The 22,040-nt window shown below is 36.9% G+C and overlaps 1 protein-coding gene across 3 annotated transcripts in view; it reads left to right on the forward strand.

Annotated features, from left to right (window-relative positions):
• The window catches only part of USP47 (ubiquitin specific peptidase 47), a 104,228-nt gene that overhangs the window by 11,828 nt on the left and 70,360 nt on the right, over positions 1-22,040 (forward strand). For 2 of the 3 annotated variants that reach the window (XM_074230322.1, XM_074230321.1), the window contains exon 2: positions 20,962-21,021. The exons of the other annotated variant lie outside the window; for it this stretch is intronic. In XM_074230322.1, the coding sequence (XP_074086423.1) occupies positions 20,962-21,021 (60 nt within the window). The remainder of the gene's footprint in view (positions 1-20,961; positions 21,022-22,040) is intronic. 3 annotated transcript variants of the gene reach the window in all.

Raw genomic sequence — 22,040 nt, forward strand, 5'->3', positions numbered from 1 at the left:
TTCAGGCTAAGGTAGAGATCCATTGTCTTATTGGTTGGCTTGTCCTTTGCCCGGGAGGTACTTACTAAAAGTTCTTTGACCTCTCTGCTTGGATTATGGAGATACATGGTCTGTACTGGGGGTATAGATTAATCATTATAAAACATTTCTCTGTCCAATATTTTCCATACTTCAGTTTGACTTGAAACCATGTTCTTTCAGTGATTAAGGCTAGGTAAAGAGAAAGATGCACAGAATCCAAGGATGACCACTTTTATTTAGTCCCTCCCCAAAAAATTAATCTGGGAAGGCAAGACCTTCAAGGTTTCTCAGTGATTAAGGCAGGTAGGAAAAAATGAAGCAAATACCCTCCTGCACAATGTTGTTGATGTTTGTCCTTAATCCTCAACAAAGATCCTGACATTAGGGAGGTGATTTCATGACAATCACATGAATTGGATGGGGGGAACTGTGTTATGTCACCAGCCTCACTTTCTCCTCCTGGAGTCATCTGGGTCCAGTGACCAGATGAATCTAGAGAACTGGAGATGACCCTTGATAAGAGATAGTAAAGGTTGAGTGACTTGCCCAAAGTCACATAGCTAGTTTCTGACACACAGCTAGTATCAAGTTTCTGAGGTCAAATTTGAACTCAAGTCCTCCTTATACCAGAGCTTGTGTTGTATCCACTGCACTTGTAGCTCTACCACATAGTCTGTGTAACTGCCTTATGCCTCTTTTGCAACAACTACCACTAATACTATTGCTGATTATTAAAGGTTTAGAGATTAAAGACAGAAAATTTAAGGCTACCAAAAAGGTGAAGGAATTGACATGCTCTCTGGGAATTTAAAACTGTTCTGGACTTTATTATGGTGCAATATACAAATATATAACTCCTAGACAAGCAGTAATCATTTTAAGAATAGACTAGGAGAAGTTTGAGTGGTTGTGAGAGAGAGAAAAGGGCAGGTAGCCATGAGGCTTGACTTAGTCTGGCCCATGGTGCTCCACATGGCCTAAGAAAGAACTTGAGAAAAAACCCATCCCAACCAGAGTTGAAGGATAAAAAGAGAACCGAAGGCTCTGAGCTTTCTGATAAATACTTTTCTTTGGTAGGTTGGGCATGGGGTGGCCCTTGGGGAGTGCTCTTAATCTTGGGTCAATGGCAATCTTCCAATGGCAAGCTATGTACTGGTACTTCACCCCCAAGTTCAACATGTCATTTCCTGTCACACCAGCTTCTACAGCTAAGGTTAGGTGAAGAGGAGAATGGGGGACAAGGTACAAAACAACAGGGTCAAGGGGCTGCAGTATACAATCAACAATCAAGGTCAGTTTACATCTCAGGGGCAAACAGCCTTCCACAATTAACAAGATTTTTTTTGGCAAGGCAATGGGGTTAAGTGGCTTGCCCAAGGCCACACAGCTAGGTAATTATTGTCTGAGGGTAGATTTGAACTCAGATCCTCCTGACTCTAGGGCTGGTGCTCTATCCACTTCGCCACCCAGACACCCCAATTAACAAGATTTTAGCATCAGTAAAGCTACATTCATAATTCTCGACACCAGTATCACTATCACTAAATCATTCTGGGAAGGGAAAGTCCTCAGGATTTCTGACCAAAACAAGTTTGCTATTTACACCTGTTATTAATGTCTCATTATAAATATATTTTAAATAATCAGTAATATAGTTTTAAACTTCCAAAAGTTTTAAGTTTGATAAAAGTTATAGGGTACTCAGATTCCAAAACTCTAAGGTAATATAGTTATTGTTATTGTCATTATTATTGTTATTATCATCACCATCATCATCATTATTAGGCTTATCATTAAAACAAATTAGAGAATTTAATAAAGCCACTGCATAAATGCCTTTTAGAAACTTTTTCTTCATCTGTGTTTTCTTCTTCCCAAAAGAAATCAGCAAATATTCCTGATAACATATATATTATTATTTTATGTCTTTTTCTCCATAATAACATATAGATTCCCAAATTTGCTTCATATTCAATAAATCCCAATTGTTACAGAACTTCCAAATACCACTTTCCTTAACCTTAAAGGTTTTTCAATAAAGCTTATCAAGTTCCAAGATTTATTCAATCCATTCTTTTTTTAAAATTTTTTTTTGTTTTTGTGGGGTTTTTTTGCTAGGCAATGGGGTGTTAAGTGTCTTGCCCAAGGTCACATAGCTAGGTAAATATTAAGTATCTAAGGCTGAATTTGAATTCAGGTCCTCCTGACTCCAGGGCCAGTGCTTACCTAGTTGCCTCTCAACCCGTTTTCTTATGGTACTAGAAATAAACCTACATTTTCACTTTAACTTACATAGACATAATCTAGATAAATCTATAACAATTTAGGTTGTCTAATTACTCTCATTCCGTACAAAGATTTTGTCTGCATTTAACAATAATTGCCCTTTTAAAACCCTTAGAGTGATTCCCCCAAAATCCAGTTCAGAAATAGGTTAACTTGAAAAATAGAATGAGGATCAGAAATACAGTACTTTAGGCCATGTGGTCAGAGCAGAGCAATCCATTAAACATGATTTCCTTTTTAAAAAATTTTTTTCTTTTTCTGTCATGCACCCCACCCGTGATTGCTTTCCCTCTTAAGGCTAAGCACTTGAAATTTTCTATCCCTTCCCCCCTCCCTCAAGGGTGCTGGGGTGGGCACTCCTCCAGCTGAACTCAGTTCAGAGTTAACAAGATTAAGTCTTAATAAGATGGCAGACAGAATCAAACCACCTTGTGTTGCACCCCTCCTCCCCCAACCCAGGGAAAAGGCATGGGGCATTCCCCAGTAAACCCTAAGAATAAGAATTTTTGCCATCCATACCTCCTCAGTCTCCCAACTCTATAGCTTTTTCTCTTTAAGAGCCCCCCCCCCCCATCCTCCCATCTCCAGCTCCACATACCAGCACCACTAAAGATGGCAGAAATTCCTCCTTTCCCCTCACCTTCCAAAACTCCTCTGCTCAACTCCTAGTCCCCTTCTCAGTTTAAAACTTTAAGTTGAGTCCTCAGACCCAGAAAAACCCCAAGGCTAGGATTAACTCAGACAACTTGGAACACAGTTATTGACAAACAAGACAATTTATGCCTGTACACATTCCCTCTCCCTCCCCCTCCCCCTCTCCTTCCCCCTCCCTCCAGACTCAATGAATTTCCTTCTGGCTTCCAGTCACAAGGCTCCCTGGCCTCCCAAGTCTGCCAGCAACTTCCCCCATCCCATGGTGGGCTTTAAGTTTGGGGGAAATTCTTGGAGGGGAGTCCTGACTTCCCCTCCCCATTTCAGGTACCCTATTCCTCTAATCCTCTGGCTTTTCTTTCAAGATAGCTCTCCTGCCTTGGAGGATTTCTCAGCCAGTCTGGGCAGTTCTGACCACCCCTCAGTTCACCACTCCAAAGATTGTTCCTTTTCCACATTTCTTACCCCCAGACATTTTAATCCCTCAGGCTCTGAGTTTGGGCAGGTCTTCCTGCCCAGAATCTCGTGAGATATTTCTCCAGTAAAGAGCTCCAAGAAATGAGCTTGAAGTCAAGCCTTTTGCGAGCCTTTTTCCCTTGCATTCTTCGGGGAGAATATCAAAATGATTTACACTATAATATCCCAACCAAACACCCAAATTGTTATCAATGATTCATCATTATAAATACTTAGTCCAGAGTGATTAAAATGGCTTTTATTGATACATCTTTGCAAATATGACCACTTCTCTTAAGGAAAAGGGGCCCCTGCCCCCCCCCCCCCCAACATGGCAATGATGAGTCTTATATGCAGTTTGGAAAGCTTGTTCCTCCTGCCTCATGCCAAACATTGACCAGGGTCATAATTGCTACATTCACCTCCTTAGGTTTTCCCCTCACCTGTTCATTATACTAGTGAGCACAGGGAAGTGAACAGTAACCTCCTTAAATGGAAAGGAGGACACAGACTCTAGATTAACTGGGAGCTAGATGGGACAGACCTGATCTAATCTCAAATTTTGATCAGGTGGGGACCAATTAACATAGCTGCCCGTAGGCACCAATACCGGCAGACCCCCCAGTCTTTGTAATCTAAACTCACAAGCTCCTTTCACATTCTTGTGGAAACCAAACACCCTCACATTCCTCACACATTCATTCTAAGCCAGTCAGGGTCCCAACGTGACCAAGTAGATTTAGCCTGAACCTGTTGGCCACTCAAGTAGAATCAGAATGATTCGAGGTCTTTAAATCCTAAGAAATCTTAGCAGGCTTTTGGGCAGAACACTAACTTGAAGGGAAGGAAGAAAGGAGAGGAGAGGTGTGTAGCCTTCCTACCACACCCTCCCCCCCATTACTCACCAAAGTTATAAATGGACAATTAATTAAGTCATATCAAAGTAGAATTTCTTGACTCTAAAACAGGGCTTGGTTATAAGATAAGGATATCATTTCAAAACATTGTTAGTTGAATTGGCCTTAACTCTTCCTTTTCATTTGTGATGGCTCTGCAGTTAGATCATTGACCCCTGAAGGTGAAATCTCATTTATTTTTATGTCATCCAAATTATGTAGAGTAGTCCTGGGCAGCTACATGGCACAGTGCATAGAGCACTGGCTTTGGAGTCAGAAGTATAGGAGTTCAAATCCAGCCTCAGACACTTGACACATACTAGCTATGTGAGCTTCAGCAAGTCACTTTAACCCTGACTGCTTGCATCTAGGGTCTTCTCCAGTGGTCCTGATTCATATCTGGCCACTGGACTCAGATGGCTCTGGAGGAGAAAATGCGGCAGATGACACAACCCCCTCAAATCCAATTCATGTGCTTGTCATGGCATCTTCTCCTCTGATGTCTTGTTCTTGACCTTGAGAATAAAGGAAAAACACCATCAGAGTAGTACTATAGATTCCAAATATATTTTTAAAAAAGCCCATTTCTCTTACTCCAGTAAGCATATTTATATGTTACCCAGTTGAATGCTTTTATAATTTCATGAAAATCTTCAAAATTTAAACTATGTCCAGGTTTTTATTAATTAAGCATTTTTTGGTGTGATATTTTATTTTTCCCAATTTTATGTAAAAACAATTTTTAACGTTTGTTTTTAAAACCTTGAGTTCCAAATTCTCTCTCCCCAACCCCACCCCTTCATTGAGAAAGTTATTTGTACCATCATGCAAAATATATTTCCATATTAGTCCTGTTGTACAAGAAAAAGACAAAAATAGTTTTTAAAAGTATACTTGTAGCTATAATTGACACACATTAATTCTTTCTCTGGAGGGTGGATAAGCATTTTTCATCTTAAGCCCTTCAGAGTTATTTTGGATCATTGTATTGCTGGGAATAGCTAATTCATTCATAGTTGATTGATCCTGGTGTTACTCAGTTCACTTTGCATCAGTTCAAGTAGGTCTTTCCAAGTTTTTCTGAGAGCATCATTTCTTAGAGCATCCATCACAATCACATACCACAATTTATTTAGCCTTTCCTCAACTGATGGGCATCACCTCAGTTTCCAATTTGCCACCAGAAGAGAGCTGCTATAAATATTTTTGTATGTATAGGTTTTTTTCCTTTTCCTTGTTTTTTTAAGTCCTTCTTAGTATACAGATCTAGAAGTGATTTTGCTGGGTCAGAGGGTATTACAGCTCTTTGGTTTTATAGCCCTTTGGGCAAAGTTGCAAATGGCTCTTTAGAATGGTTGAATTATTTCACATCTTGGGGTTAAAAAAGGGCCTCAGATCATCTCATCTCAAGCATATATCTGAAGCATGAATCGCCTATAACACCCCTGAAAAGTAGTCATCCATCTGTTATTTGAAGACCTTCAGTGATGATGGCCATGACTATTGCAAAGGCACATCACTGCTTTTTGGAACAGCTCTGATAATTAGAAACTTTCTGCATGTTACTGTTTTTTTCAGATTAAATACCACTCATTCTTTGAACAGATCTTGAATCCTGTTTTTGAGAACTGAAAAAATTACTAATGTGTGACATAAAACAGGGCACTTTTTTTCAGTGATGCTATAGAAACATTATGGTAATTCTTATGCCCTCTCACCAAATCTTTCTTTACTACTTTCAGATCAATCAGTCATTCTAATCTGACTTCTGTAACTTTCAAGAACTTATCATATTCTACTGAGCAAGGTTCATATTCTTTAGCCTGGCATTCTTGATTCTGAACATCACTTAGTCACTCTAGTTAGGATTAGCATTAGGAGGTTCTTCACAGATGAAGGCCAGCTCCCTCATTTTATGGGTTTAAGAAGCTGAATCCTAGAAAGTGATGAAGCCTAGTTAATGACAAATCAGGACCAAAGCACATGTTTTGACTATCAAGTCAGTGTTTTTCCCACTGTACCACACTGCATTATCTACCACTACACTATTTGAACTTTTTGCTTAAGCCAGATTTGACAGCTGGTTATCCAAATTCTTTAATTTTTAAAAATTTGGGGTAATGAGCATTTTACATAAATGGTAATATAATACAGATTGAACATGTGATTGTCAGTATAGAAAACACTATGACACAATAAAATTTTTTTTTAGATTTTTTTTTTTTGCAAGGCAATGGGTTTAAGTGGCTTGCCCAAGGCCACACAGCAAAGTAATTATTAAGTGTCTGAGGCTGGATTTGAATCCAGGTACTCCTGACTCCAGGGTCAATGCTCTATCCACTTCGCCACCTAGCTGCCCCAACACAATGAAATTTTAATAGAATGTTTAATGACATACATATATTATTAGAGTACAGATTATTAGATGTATTTATTAAGCCCTTCACAAAAACTAAAATAATTTTGCTGGAGCAAGCTTAGAAAAGGGTAGATAGGTAAATCAGTTATTATTTAGCTTGCCCCTTATTCATACTACCTTGGAAGGTAGTACTCTTTTCAAGTTATAGTACTTAAAATGGATGAACCCTGCCAGTAAGATTGTGGTCATCCCTTTTCAGTAACCTGGAAGTCTAGGACACATTAGAAGGTTGAGGTGTGAAAGTTAGTGGTTCCCTCTTCTCCAAGAGGGTATGGTGTAGTTATTTTTTGACTCCTGATAACTTGTATTGGAAAGGGAGGGCTAGACACACTGAAAGGATCCAAAGCAGCCACATTTTTATTACCATATAAGGATTCTGTGGAAGAGGAGTATAATGATATTAATTTTGGAACAGGATAGATAGAGCAGACTTCAGTGGAGTACCTTGGGAGATTTAGAACATTCAGAGAATATTTTTTGGGGGGGAAGGTATAGGAAGTACCTTTTCCATTTGGAGGAGCCTCATTAGTTATTAAACTTTTTCTCCCACAAATATAACTGTTTACTTTGTTTATGAGAGGATGAGTTAGCAGAAACTTTGGAAAACAGATTGTACTGATGGCAAGGTCTTGGTGGTTGTGTCTCATAAGAGTGAACCCCCAAACTTCCAAGCATATACATTGTTCCCCAGTTGGTTTTGTTGAACTAATACTCATTCTCTGAAGTCAGCTCAGTTGTCATTGCCTCCTTCAACAAACTATAATTCCCAAAATATTTTTTGTTTTTGCACTGTGAGTGTTTTTAATTGGGGCTTCACAAACCATAGATTCTAGGAAGTTTATGACCTTGAATGGGGGGGGGGGTTATTTATTTATTTATTTTGTTTTTTAGGTTTTTGCAAGGCAATGGGGTTAAGTGGGTTTTGCCCAAGGCCACACAGCTAGGTAATTATTAAGTGTCTGAGGTCGGATTTGAACTCAGGTACTCCTGACTCCAGGGCCCGTACTCTATCCACTGTGCCACCCAGCCGCCCCCAAATTATTTATTTTTTTTATAACTTCTTACTGAAATTTGACCATTACTAATGAAGGCAGCAAATATTCGGAGAAGGGGTCCCTAGTTTTAATCAGACTGCTGAAGTGCAGCTCAACCTTGGGGAACAGGTTTTTTCCTGTGACTTGTACTGTCTGTAATACTTATTCAAAGGGAACTACAGTAATATAATTGCTGTTTATTTTTTGGTATTTTTATAACCTGTATTTAGGCTTTTGCTGCTCTTATTATTTTTTAAACTTATCTGTATTCTTGGATTTTACCATTCCACATTTCAAATGTTGCTAGAAGACATAAATTAAGATGCTCTATTTTGGTGTAATTTACCAAATCCTAATTTGTATTATAGTTATTTGTTCATGTAGTTTGCTTTTATCAAATTCTCTCTTCTCTCCTACCTCCCTACAGATCCATTTTTAAAAATATTTGAAAATAAGAGTCCCCTTGAAATTTTGAGATAATAGAGACCATTTTCCACCAGTAATCTCTTCTACCCTTTTTTGCTCAGAAACTTAAAATCTATCCTCTTCTTTCTTCTCTAGTTCAGGTGTTGATATCATCTATCCCTCCATTCTCTAATCTTATTCATATAAGATCAATCTTCCCCAATATATTTATTGTCCATGTGATCAAACCCTTTATTTCTCTAATTTTTAATTTCCTCATTTCTACTATTTTCCCCCTGGTGTCTACACTCATCCCCTCCATTCTGAAAAAAAGTCCTTACTTAGAATATTCACACCCTCAAAGTATCATCTTATACCTCTTCTTATCAGTTATTTTTTTATCAAAAAAAAAACCTATCAACACCTAGTGCCTCACTTTTATTCCTCAAACCTTTTCAGTCTGTCTTATGACCTAATTACTCAACTGAAACTGCCCTCTCCATAGTTATCCATGCTTTCTTAGTTGCCAAATTCGGTGTCCTTTTCTGAATCCTCATCTTCTCAACAATTTTGTAGCATTTGATACTTGACCACCTTCTTTATGACACTACCTCTGTTTTCAGAGCATTAATTGTCTTTTTTCTTAGTCTTCTTGTTCTTTAACTTTCTCATTCTCCTTTGCTGATTCATCTTCTGTCATATTCCCTAAGGGAGGGTGGACCTCAAGCTTTGTTTTGGGCCTAAGGTCACTCAACTAATAAGTCCCTGAGTTCAAACTTGACTTATCTCCCAACACTAGGGTTGGTACTCTATTGCCACCCACCTAGCTTATCTTCTCTCTTTTTCTGCACTCTTAAGGACCACATCAGCTCCCATGGATTTAATTATCTCTATACAGATGACTTCCAGATCTGTATTTTCCATTACTTGTTTCTCTTCTGAGTGCTGTTTGTACATCTCCGACTACCTTTTGGACAAACTGGTTGTTAGCTCTCAAAATCAACATATCCAAAACAGAACTCAAATTTTATTCTACCAACTAATTCCTACTTCCATTCTCTGTTTTTGTCAAGGATACTACCATCCTTCTGCTCACCCAGGTTTACAGCTTATCAGGAATACTCTTTGATTTCTCAGTCCTCCCCTCATCCCACAATTCAATCAGTTGCCAAGTTGTGCAGTTTCTACCTTTCTCTTGCCTCTCTATTTGTATGCCATCACTTTAGTTCAAGTCCTATCCCTTCTCTCCTGGAGTACTACAATAGCTTCCTGATTGCTTTCTCTGTCTTAGCTTTAGATTTTCTACTTTCGTATTCATCTTCACTTCAACAGTGTTGCTGAGAATTAGAGGGTTTGATCACAGGGACAATAAATATATTGGAGAAGATGAAAGGGGGATAGAACTGATCTTATACATAAAAGATACGTTGGTATTGAGGACTTCTTCATTGGAGAATGAATAAAAGATAGAATGATACTGATGTCAATCCCCTGACCTTGTCTCTCTGACTCAATAAATCCCACTAACTCCCAGTTGACTCTGAACAACTCCAAACTCCTCAGTCTAGCTTTGAAAGCCCTTAACAACTGGATCCTGACCTGTCTTTCTAACCTTTTTTTATTCTGGTCTTGGTGCTGTTCCTCATGAGACACTTTTCCCATCTCTTTATCTCCATGATCAGAATATCCTTTAGGGTGACCCTCCTTACTCCTAGATTACTTTTTTTTAAGGTTTTTGCAAGGCAAATGGGGTTAAGTGGCTTGCCCAAGGCCACACAGCTAGATAATTATTAAGTGTCTGAGGCTGGATTTGAACCCAGGTTCAAATCTTTATCCACTACACCACCTAGCCGCCCCTTCTAGATTACTTTCAAGGCTACTCAGGTACCACTTCCTACAGGAGATCATAATGCTTTTTTCCTTTCCCCCCTCCCTCCTATTAACCTTGTGTTAATTGTGTATTTTTTGTTTATTTACACATTATCTCAATAGAATGTGAGTTCCTTGAGGTCTAGGGCACTGGTTTTTATTTATTTTGATCTTTGTATCCCTGACTCTTAGCAAAGTGTCTTCTTGTCAAGTAATAGTCGATTGTATTTAGTAGATTTTTATGAAAAATTTTTTGTGTATTAGATGCTGAGAATGTAAAGATGAACAATGATGAGAACTCTTTCATTAGTAAAATTGTGATTGAATAGAGGTAATTGAACAGATTTGTTTTTCTTATTTGTATACTGGAAAGTTCAAGCTTATAGGCTTGGTCATGGGAGTAATAGAAAAAGTTTACCTAATTGAAATGAGAGTGGGAAATGTCAGTCAAATTCATGGTAGGGATCAAGCACCATACTGAGTGAATGCTGGTGTTGTCTGAGAAATTGATGTCCCCATCATCAAGGTGTTAGAATTATTGACAAGTTGAGTTTGAGGTGGGTCTAAGATGATCACATGACAGATGCATGTAGAAATTAAAAACCAAAGCCACTGGCTCAGAGCATTCCAGTATCTGCAGTTTATTCTTTTATGCTCTTATTCTTGTGTTTAGATTTTTGCTGCTTTTAATCTTTTTTAAAAACTTCACTTATATTGAATTTTGCAGTATTATTTTTAAAAGACCAAAACTTGGTTGTGGAGTTAAGACAGATTTATAGAGAGAAACTGGGGGGGGGGGGGGGGGGCAGGGGGCTCTGCATTAGCAAGACAAACTGATAAATTAAAACTTAAAGTAAATCTTAGACAAATGTTATAAATCTGATGGAGATCATATGCTTGCTTTTTTTCCTCCCTGACCCTCATTATTTTCCATCCTCTTCGGGGTCAGTGGGAACCTTTTTCTTTCTAGAGGCAGGTCAGTGGTAGCTGGGTGGTAGAATACTTAATCTAAAGTCAAGAACCTGAATTCAAATCCACTTTCAAATACTAGCTGAGTGATCCTGGATAAGTCACTTAACTTCTCTCTGCCTCAGTTAAATGAAGATAAATAATAGCACCTCACAGGATTGTAGTAAGGATCAAATGAGATAATATTTTTAAAGTGCTTAGAACATTACCTTGCTTGTCTTCCCCTTTCTAGTTGACCTTTCACTCTTCAGTTGTATTCCTGTGTCTGTGTTTTTTTCCTGAATTCCATTTCAGTGGAATTGATAGTAGTAGCTAGTGCAGCTCAACCTTGGGGAACAGGTTTTTTCCTGTGACTTGTACTGTCTGTAATACTTATTCAAAGGGAACTACAGTAATATAATTGCTGTTTATTTTTTGGTATTTTTATAACCTGTATTTAGGCTTTTGCTGCTCTTATTATTTTTTAAACTTATCTGTATTCTTGGATTTTACCATTCCACATTTCAAATGTTGCTAGTTTGTGCAGTTAAAAACTCATTCATCTAATAACAGATTTATCTTCATTCAGAAATGGGAGACTGGATAGCCCATGTCTTTGCTGACAATATATTTGGCAGATCCAGTCATAAATAAGATAAATTGTAGAAGCCATGGCCAAGGAATTGTTGGTCCTACTAAATCTTTGCCCAAGGTCACAGGAGGGACTAGTAAGTCTTATGTAGTAAAGTGGTAGTTGGAATGGTGAGAATACAAGAACATTTTTTTAGGGCAGCTAGGGGACACAGTGGAGAGAACCCTGGACCTGGGCTCAAGGAGATCTGATTTCAGATTTGTCCTCAGAGACAAGCCAAGGCACGGAGCCTGACTCATTTTCCTCATTTGTAAGATGAGGAAAATAGCACCTATCTCAGACTTGCTGTGAGCATAAAATGAGATAACATCTGTAGAGTACTTAGGACACTTAGGGACACATAGGACTACATAATAGGTGCTATAGAGTATGGTATATATGTTGTTATATAGTAATATTATAATATATCACATATTATAATATGTTAAATAGTATACATCATACTATCATGTTGTATAATGCTATATAGTATATATTACATTATAGTAATAATATGTTATATATAGTTTATATTTTATTACTATGTTTTATGTGTAGTGTTATAGGACATATTACACTATAATAGTACTGTTTTATATATAGTGTTATGTGATTATACATTACATTATATTTTAATATTACTATGTTATATCTATTGATCCTCTCCCCAGGGCAGCTAGGTGGTGCAATGGATAAAGCACTGACTTTGGAGTCTGGAGGAAGTTCCAATCCAGCCTCAGACCTTGATTAAAACTGTGTTACCTAATTCTGATTGTCTCACATCCAGCACTATCTCTAGTCATCCTGATTCATATCTGCTTCCTGGACCCAGATGGCTCTCTAGGAGAAAGTGACTTATCACAGCCTCCCCACTCAAATCCAGTTCTTGTGCTTGTAATGGCATCACTACCCTGATATTATGATCTTCTTTGAAAGTGAAGGACATAGGGGTGGCTAGGTGGCGTAGTGGATAAAGCATCGGCCCTGGAGTCAGGAGTACCTGGGTTCAAATCCGGTCTCAGACACTTAATAATTACCTAGCTGTGTGGCCTTGGGCAAGCCACTTAACCCCATTTGCCTTGCAAAAAAAGGTGAAGGATAAACATTATTGTTATAATCCTCTTCCAATGTTCATGTGGACTCTTTGAACCTAACCTGGAGTAGAGCCTTTCAAACTCCTGTTGATCTGAGCAACTGAAGTTGGACACATTGTACACTGACTCCAACATAGTGATGTCATTTTGGTTCTTTTCGAGAAAGGAGGACAACAACCAACCATATATATTATTATAATATTTTATGTTGAATATAATATTGCTATAATCAATCATTGACTTGTGTGTTTTGAGAACAAATTATTCAAGACTTCTTTCTGTTTGCTAATCTTTTAGGTTAGACTCCAAAAGCTTTGACTTTTTCTTTCTTCCCCCCTCAGACTAAATATGAAGTATTCTCTCTGCTCACTTTCTTATCCATTACTTTTTTCCCTTGCTATATCTCCTCTTCTTAAGTACAGATCCTGCTCTCAAATAGCTATCACCTAATTTCAATTAAGAGTAGCTATCACCTAATTTCAATTAAGAGATATAACCAACCAGATTTTCCTTAAACTAAAATTAATTATAGTAAAAAAAGAATGATTTTTCTAAAGGTGGAATTTTAGACAGTGAAGAAGATATTTTTTGGGAAGTTGAGCCTCCCTGAAGTCCCTTAAAATTAGTTGATTTTAAAATAAGTATCTTTGTGTTTCTCTGTCCTCCCCCTGGTTACTACTTGTTAACCTTTTATCTAGCTGAGGTCTTTCTTCCCTGTTTCCTAACTTTTCTGAACATCACTAATCAACCATGATGTACCTTTTAGTCAGTGAAATTACCAATCACAGCATTCTTTCTTCATGAAACTTGATGACACCCTGACTTTTAAAAAGAAACCTATTATTGATATGTTTGACTTCTGGGTTCATTCCCTTGACAATTACTTGAAAAGTTACATTTTTATGATTGCTGAACAGCTGAGGTGATACTATGTTATTTAAAATAATTTTTAAGTCTCTCCCCACTATAATCAATTCTCCATTCAGCCTCAGATTGCTCTAAATAGCTCTAGTCTGACCATGTCACTCCTTCTCTCCTGTGACTGTTATCTCTAAGATCAAATATAAAATCCTCTGGGTTGTCGGACAGCTAGTTGATACAATGGTACCAACCATTGGTACTTTGGAGTCAGGTGAACCTGAGTTTAAATCTAGCTTCAGACACTCGACACAGTAGCTGTTTGCTTGGGCAAGTCACTTAAATCTGATTGCCCCACATCCAAGGTCATCTCTAGTTGTCCTGATCCATATCTAGCCACTGGACCCGGATGACTGAAGGAGAAAGTGAGGCTGGTGACTTAGTACAGTACCCCTTCTCAAATCCATTTCACTTTCATGTCATGGCATCACCTCCCTGATGTCATGGTCCTCTTTGAGAATGTAAGGCAATCACCAACAACTCCCTTCCCTGATGGAGTACTCTGATCTGGGTAACACCTTTTCCTCATGAAAGACCCTACATCTCTGAACTCTTGGGTATTATAATTGATTAAACCTGCTGGCTCCCTTCCAAGTCCCATGTAAAGAAAGTCCCACCTTCTACAAGAAGCTTTTCTTGATCTTTCTTAATGCTAGAGCCTTTCTTATGTTGATTTTCTCCAATTAATCCTCTTTATAGCTTGTTTGCAATTTGTCCACCTCCATTAGATTGTGAGCTCCTTTTAATTTTCTTTATATACTTGGCATTTTGACCAGTGCCTGGCACATTAAAAAATACTGTGTAACTCATTCATTCCTTTGGAAAGACAGTTCACTTTTCTATGCTTAAAAGATATCAGCATTCCTATATTGATGAAATTAAAGTCTCTATATTCAGCTTAAGTGCAAGTTCTGTTTCTTAACTGCTTAAGACGACCTCTTGAATGTACCAGTCGTCTTATGTTCAGTAGGTCCAAATATGAGCTTACTTTCATCCTCAAACAAGACTTCTTTCTGTTTGCTAATCTTTTAGGTTAGACTCCAAAAGCTTTGACTTTTTCTTTCTTCCCCCCTCATACATTGTCTTCTTCCTTTTTGACAAATCAGTCAGCAAAATTTATTGTTGTGGTTAGTTTTTTTTCCCTAAAATATTACGTAAATTCTCTTTCTCCCCTCAGAAAACCACAATGATTTCCTATTGGTGGAGGCATCTATTCCAAACTTGTGTTTATGGGCTTCCAAAATCTACTTCTAATTCTTCTTGTACCATTCTATTTCTCTTTCTTCCCAATATAAATTTCATTCTATTGAGTTTGATCTCACTGTCCAATAAACATAAGCTGCTCACTCCTAACTCTGGGCCTCTGTTCATATTCTCTTTTTACTTGCTGGTCTTATGCCAAAGGAACGTCCCTACTCTAGTCATACTTTCTCATCCCTTTCTATTTCCACATTACATCCCTACTTTCCTAAGTTCAACTTGAAAGAGGACCACAGTATCCAGTCCCTTATCTTGTTAGCTGATCTTCAGAGTCTTCCTAAGAAAATTCAAATGGAGGCAGTTTGTTTTTCTGGCATATAGAGCTGGTCTACTGACTAGGTTTCACAGCATTCAATTATAAAGTCAACACAATGATTCAGTAAACCTTCAGGTTGGTAGGCAGTCTAATACCTCTTTTTCACACTTTCTTTTGGAATCTTGTAAAGGCTGAGCTAGCTCTGACCCTATGGGCATCAGTCTCATCCTCTATATGGATATCCCTGGAAGTATACTGCAGAATAAGTGAACTTATCCATAGTTTTCACAATTTCTCTTTTATTTATAATTAATGCTGCTCTGTATGGATGTGGTGCTGGTTGGGGGGGAGAACCTCTGTTTTTTGGTATTATCTTGCCAAAATAGCACAAGTGGCAGAGAATGGATGCATTCTTTTTTGCATCTCAAACTCAGATCCATTGACTCCAAATTCAGTGTTTTCAAGTTGGAATAAATAATCTAAGCGGTTCAGTGGTTCAGTTTTCTGGCCCAGAGCTGGTAGGCTATCCAGATTTCATAGGCATACAATGATGTACAATTCTGTACTTACATTGTATTCAGATGTGGCTGATCAGTTCAGCATGAACTTGAAAGACTGTCATGGATTGGGCACAAGTAATCTATTTGACTATCTAGGATGAAGCTATCTCTGGATTTACATAAGTCATATTTCCTTTGTGCCAGTATGACTCTGCTTTGCTCAGAGCACACACCTTCTTTGATTTGGGCACGCTATCCTGAGCCAGTATCTTCCAAGTCTCATTGATAGTAAAATTCTTCTGAGAGACCTTGGGCATGTCATTGTCCCTTTTCTTCTGATCTCTTTGTGAGCACTTGCTTTGTGCTAGTTCTCTAGCTACAAGGCTAGCTAGCCCTTTGGAATTGTGTCTCTGAAGTAAGATTTGGATGCTAAAGATCCCTGGTGCATTTCAGTTCCTCAGCACTAATAAAGCCACTTGGATCAGAGATAAGGACATGAACATTCCAGAATCTTCTCAAGAAACTATCTTCAACCAATGTGGAGGTAATTGATTGTATACCTCAAGTTGAGGCAGTCTCTTTAGCAGAACTGCCAACTGAAGAAAAGGTGCTGAATACTGTTAGGCTCCTCTCCTGTGACAAACCCCCTGGCATTGAAGCCCATCCCAGCAGAGATCTACAAGGCACCAGACCCTCTTCTCATACAGAAACTGATCGAAATCTTCCAGGTTATATGGCAAGAGGAGGTTATCCCCCAGGAGACTAAAGATGCCTCCATTGTTCATCTCTATAAAAGGAAAAAGAGATAGGTTATCTTGTGACAAGCTGTTTGAGAGAGTATCTGTCTATCTCAATGCTGACAAGATTCTGGTCTGAGTTCTCCTTAAGTGGCTGATCCTTCACTTGGAAAATGGTCATCTACCAAAGAGCCAGTTGATGTGGTGTTTTTGCTGCTCCAGAAGACTTGCCAGGAACAGAATAGAAATCTGTGCAGTGTTCATCAACATGACCAAGGTCTTTGAAACTGTCAGTTCTGAGGACTTGTGGAAGATCATGGTGAAATTTGGTTACTCAGAGTTTACCAGTATTACAAGCCACTTTCCTGATGAAAAAGGACAACACTCATGATTTTCCAGTCACTTATGGAGTGAAGCAGGGATGTGTGCTTGTTCATATGCTGAAAGTCATATAACCTCTCTGGGCTTTGGTTTCCTCATCTTTAAAATAAGGAAGTTGGACAAGATTATTCTTGTTCCCTTTTACTTCCGTCATAATGTCTTCTGATCCCATCCTAGGCAGAAATATTCTTTTATATACCCCTGACATGTAAATTCATAATAGATCAATTGTGTTTTACAAAGTTCTGATTTTTAAAAAAATAATTCCTCGGGGCGGCTGGGTGGCGCAGTGAATAGAGCACTGGCCTCGGAATCAGGAGTACCTGGGTTCAAATCTGACCTCAAACACTTAATTACCTAGCTGTGTGGCCTTGGGCAAGCCACTTAACCCCATTGCCTTGAAAAAAAAATCTAAAAAAAAAAATAATTCCTGCCTTTTAATTGCAACATATCAGGTGATGAATAACTTCATTGAGACATAAAAATCTTCTGAGAATATTTTGGTAGGTGTCTGAGGTGTTTTAGGATGAATTGCTAGCTCTGTAAAATTGCAAATCTTCAGGTAACTGTATAGGCTTCTGAGATTAAATTGTTGATCACCAACTACATTTTTTTCACTCTGTTTTGAAAGACAGGGCAATTTTATACAAAGCTGAGTATTGCAGACTTCTCACTAAAATGACATCTAAATATGTTGTCTATTGTTTCAATAAAAACTTCATTAAAAAAAAATTGGACAGCCCTATGTAAGATATGGGTACTTTTAAAATATATAAATCAAACTTTTTACTGGTTTACATCTTTTGCTTTCCTACTAATTATAGCTTTACTTGTCTGAAAACCTTTAAACATTTAAAACATTTAAATGTTTTGACTTGGTTGATGAAACTGAACCACAAAGTCAAACTTATTTTCATCTAAGTGACAGATTTTAGTGTTCCTTATATCGAATGCATTGCATAATGCTCACTTGAATATAATCTTCCTTTAATCATTGATTTTTAAAGAATTATCTTCCTTAATGTAAAGACTGACAAATTGCTTTCGGTGGGGGTGGGGGTGGGGAAGGGAAGTAAGATTGAGGGAAAAATTGTAAAACTCAAAATAAATAAAATCTTTAATAAAAAAAAAAAAGAATTATCTTCCTTGACCTCATTGGATGTCACCATTGGACATTGTTAACCATTCCCTTCTTGATTCAGTTGATACCTTATTTATCTTCTGTACTTATCTTCTCCTTTTTTGTATTCATCTTTCTTCCAACCCTTTTAAGTATAAATGACCCCTGAATCTTTCTTGCTTAGTGGTTTCATCCATTTCCCATTATTATACATTTTAAGTGACCTCTGAGGTCATCTAGTACAGTCTGTAACATAATCAGAATTCTTTAATACACTGGACAAGGTTTTTTTTAACCATCTTTTACCAGAGCTCCTCTTTTATGCTTTCAGCTGTTTGCTGAATGTCTCCATCTTAATATTCTACACGTATCCTATCCAACATAATCCGAACTCCTCATTTTCCCTTCCAAACTTGCTCTAGCTTCACATTTTTCTATTTTTATCATTGCTATCACCATTCCCCCATAATCTGTATCTTTTGTTAATATAAACTAAGATTGTAATTTGTTTGGTTGTTATTATTTTTAAGTAGCCCATAGCTATGTGCTATGAAAGATGTATAAAGGATGCCTTTAGTTGTTGCTTTCATTGAGCACCAACTGAAAACAATCCTGGATTTCTTTTTAAGTTGAACTTATAAGACTGTAAGTAAATGTGTTTTATAGTACAGCGTACTAAAAGGAGTTCACCTGGGTTTCAGAAAATCTGGGTTAAAATTCGAGTCCTAACAAGTTGTACTGTATATATACTATACATGTATAAGATGTGCCTTAATTTGGGGGCCCGAAATTTGAAAAAAAATGTATTACATAATGTTATTGACCTCAAGTTTTATTCATCATGAATTTCAAGGACCTTCTGCTCATGGCTTTCAGGCATATTTTGGGAATCTGGTGCATGGATGAATGCTTAGTCCATTCCAGTTCATGAACCTGAAGCACCAGTTGTGTCCTTTGAAATCAGTTACTTTTTTTTTCATCAGCAGTTTTTCTGGCCTCCTGCTGAACCATCTTTGTGGACACAGGAATTCCAATGGCCCTTTGCTCTTCAAACCCCTCTCTAAATCAGACTATTTGGCTGACCTGCCTCTCATGGCCTTCTTCTGCTGGGGTGTTTTCATTAAGGTTTCTTCTTCCTGTAGCCAGTCTCTGATTGTTTTCCTCAGTTGGAGGAGGAGCAAACTTAAGCATGATTTCTATTCAGTTTTGCAAACTAGATCACTTCAAACTTGAATTCAGCTTTCTATAAAAATCAAAATTTTCTGAGGCATTTCTGGGCAGAATGTGGTAAAAACAACCAAATATACTGGTAACAACTGCAAAACAATGAGTGCAAAGATAACAAGTGCAAAAAAAGTGGGAAATGCACATAAAAAATCCACCACTGTATAAGACACTTCCAGTTTTTAGACCCCAAATTTTTGAAAAAGGTACATCTTATAATGGGAAAATATGGTAATTGGTTTGGACATATTCTCTTCTCTGTCTGGTTTTCCTTTGTCAAATAGGGATAATAATATTTATACCATCTATGATGAGTTGTTCTTGAGATAATAATTGTAATTATACATGTAAATAGTTATTAATAACTAATTTATTATAAAATGGATTTAGTCAAACATGAGATGTTTGAGAGGCATTGTGGCTTGGTAGGTGGAGGGGAGTGAGGAAGACCTGGGTTCCATTGTCACTTCTGTCCCATACTGACTCATTATCACTCTGAGCTAGTCCCTTAACATCTCAGTGCCCTTGACAACTTTTAAGACTAGGTTGTGGAAAGTTAGATAAATCTCCTCACACTGGGTTCCCTATTCTGTTCAAATCATAGATTCAGATCAAAAAATTGAGAGAAAAGAGTTTTATTTGCAGAAAACACAGTATTCCATTAATTTGTATATATCACTTAAAATTGGAGTATGAAGTTGGATTTTTTTAAAATTAATTTGGGGCAGCTAGGCAACTAGGTGGCACAGTGGATAGAGCACTGGTCCTGGAGTCAGGAGTACCTAAGTTCAAATCCAGCCTCAGACACTTAATAATTACCTAGCTGTGTGGCCTTGGGCAAGTCACTTAACCCCCTTGCCTTGCCAAAAAAAAAAATTAATTTGATGCTTGAGGACATAACTAAGCAATTACAAGAGTTAAAACTTTTATTAGTATCTGTAGCATCACAGATGTTTGGGAGTATTCCTCTAAGAGGAAGCTTGTTAGAGTTTGAATTTGCTCTTGTCTCAAAAGCTTAAGAAGATGACTTTATTAAGGAATCAATTCCTTTGAACACACACTAATGAAATAGTACAGATAATATAATACCTACTTGAGAAAAGTAAAATTGGATAATTTGACTGTTTTAACATAGCTATAGCTAGTGCTATATTTACCATCAATAATTTGGATTTATTCAGTTTGAGATATCCTAAGCAGCAAGTGGGGGGGGGAATAAGAGGATTGAAAGGGTGAAATTAATATATAATAACTCCTGTTGTAGAGTCTACCACACTGCTCATGAGCTCTAAGAAAGCTATTTAGTTAAGCTTTTAACTTGATGGGAATTTGGGAGCAAAATTGCTAGCCAAATTCAAATTATGTTGGGATGAAAGCCACTTAATTTTATGTTAAGAAAACCTACTATGTGAAAATTTAAATAAATGAACAAAATTAGAAAGTTATTATTTCTTTTACAAAAGATTTCATAATTATTTTAAAATGTGAATTAAACTGAAATAGATTTTAGAGACCATCTAGTTTCAGCTCTTCATGTCGTTAAAATGAGTTTCAACCAATGCTTTTTAAAGTTTTTTCTAGTTCTAATATACTCAAAAATAAGATTTGATTTTAAAATTTTGGTTTTATACATAATTTCTTAGAAATATTCCCATTTGTATTTCAGTATTCCTCTATAAGGGCTTTTTCTATAGTTTATCTAGTTGCAGCTTTGTTATTAGAAATAATATAGAAAATATTTAGTTTATTACTTACTTTTTTCTGATATATATAATCTCTTAATTTAGGAACTTTTTTCATTGCTCTTCCATTTAAAGAAATGGTTTATAATTTATTTTGTTCTTATATGTCTTAGGATGTGTTTTGGAGATGCAGACAAAGTATCTTTGATGAAATGAAGAAGAAATTTTCCCAGGTAGACAGCTGAAGTAAAGGTTTTAATGTGATAAAAGAACAAATAACAGCATGATTGTAATTGTATTTGATAACATGGCATGTTATTTTTTTTAAATTTATGCATGTATTTCTATTCTATTCCCACCCAAACTTAATGGGGGAAAAAAGTTTTTAATATGTTGCAAACTTTGATCTCTTCCAAACCTTTTAAAACAATAGAATAGAAAGCATTTGATTTGCGCACCTTGGTATCTATAGTTCTAGATGTCTATATTTTTAAAAAAAATTTGTTAGCACGAATACTCTGAGCTCTAATTTGAGACTTAAAGACTTTTGTTGAACTAAGTTGGTAGCTATATATTCTCAGCAGTTGTCCCATTTTCCAAATCTTAAGCTTTTCTGTAATCTGGAATCCCACTGTACATGTTTTTAATTGCCCTCGTCTACATTTTCTCCTCTCATTATTCCTACTCGGACCCTCCTCATTCATAGCCATTTCATTCCTCACCCATTGTGTGGTAGGGTCTTATTTAAATCATTGAATTATAGAAATTTCTGAATTAAGGAAGCTTAAGGATGATTGATTATTCAATATAAATTACAATGAAAAAGTAAATCTACTTTTAAAAGAAAAAATCCATTCTGAATTAATATCAAAATGTTTAGTAATTTCTAACAAACAAATATAAAATATCTTCCAGAAAGATATTAGTTGTGTGCATGTTTTTTTTTTTGGCTTTTTTTCAAAAGATTATAACCGCAATCTCACCCTTCCTTAAAAACAGTAACTGGAAAGAAAAAGACTTTATATTTTAACTCATTGGATCTATTTAATAGATAATAAAAGTCTTGAAACATTCATGTATAATATGGGTTGTATGTTAAGCTTCATGCTAGAAAATTCTAAAACTAAAAGAATTTCAAGTATTTATTTGATAGATTGCTTTTATGTACATTAGTGCCAAATTGAGCATTTGAAAGTCTGGCATCTTCCTGGCTGTATTTCAATTTTAGTTTTATGTATCTATGAAGTATTTC

The sequence above is a fragment of the Macrotis lagotis genome, chromosome 3 (assembly GCF_037893015.1).
Source record: "Macrotis lagotis isolate mMagLag1 chromosome 3, bilby.v1.9.chrom.fasta, whole genome shotgun sequence".
NCBI classification, from domain to species: Eukaryota; Metazoa; Chordata; class Mammalia; order Peramelemorphia; family Peramelidae; genus Macrotis; species Macrotis lagotis.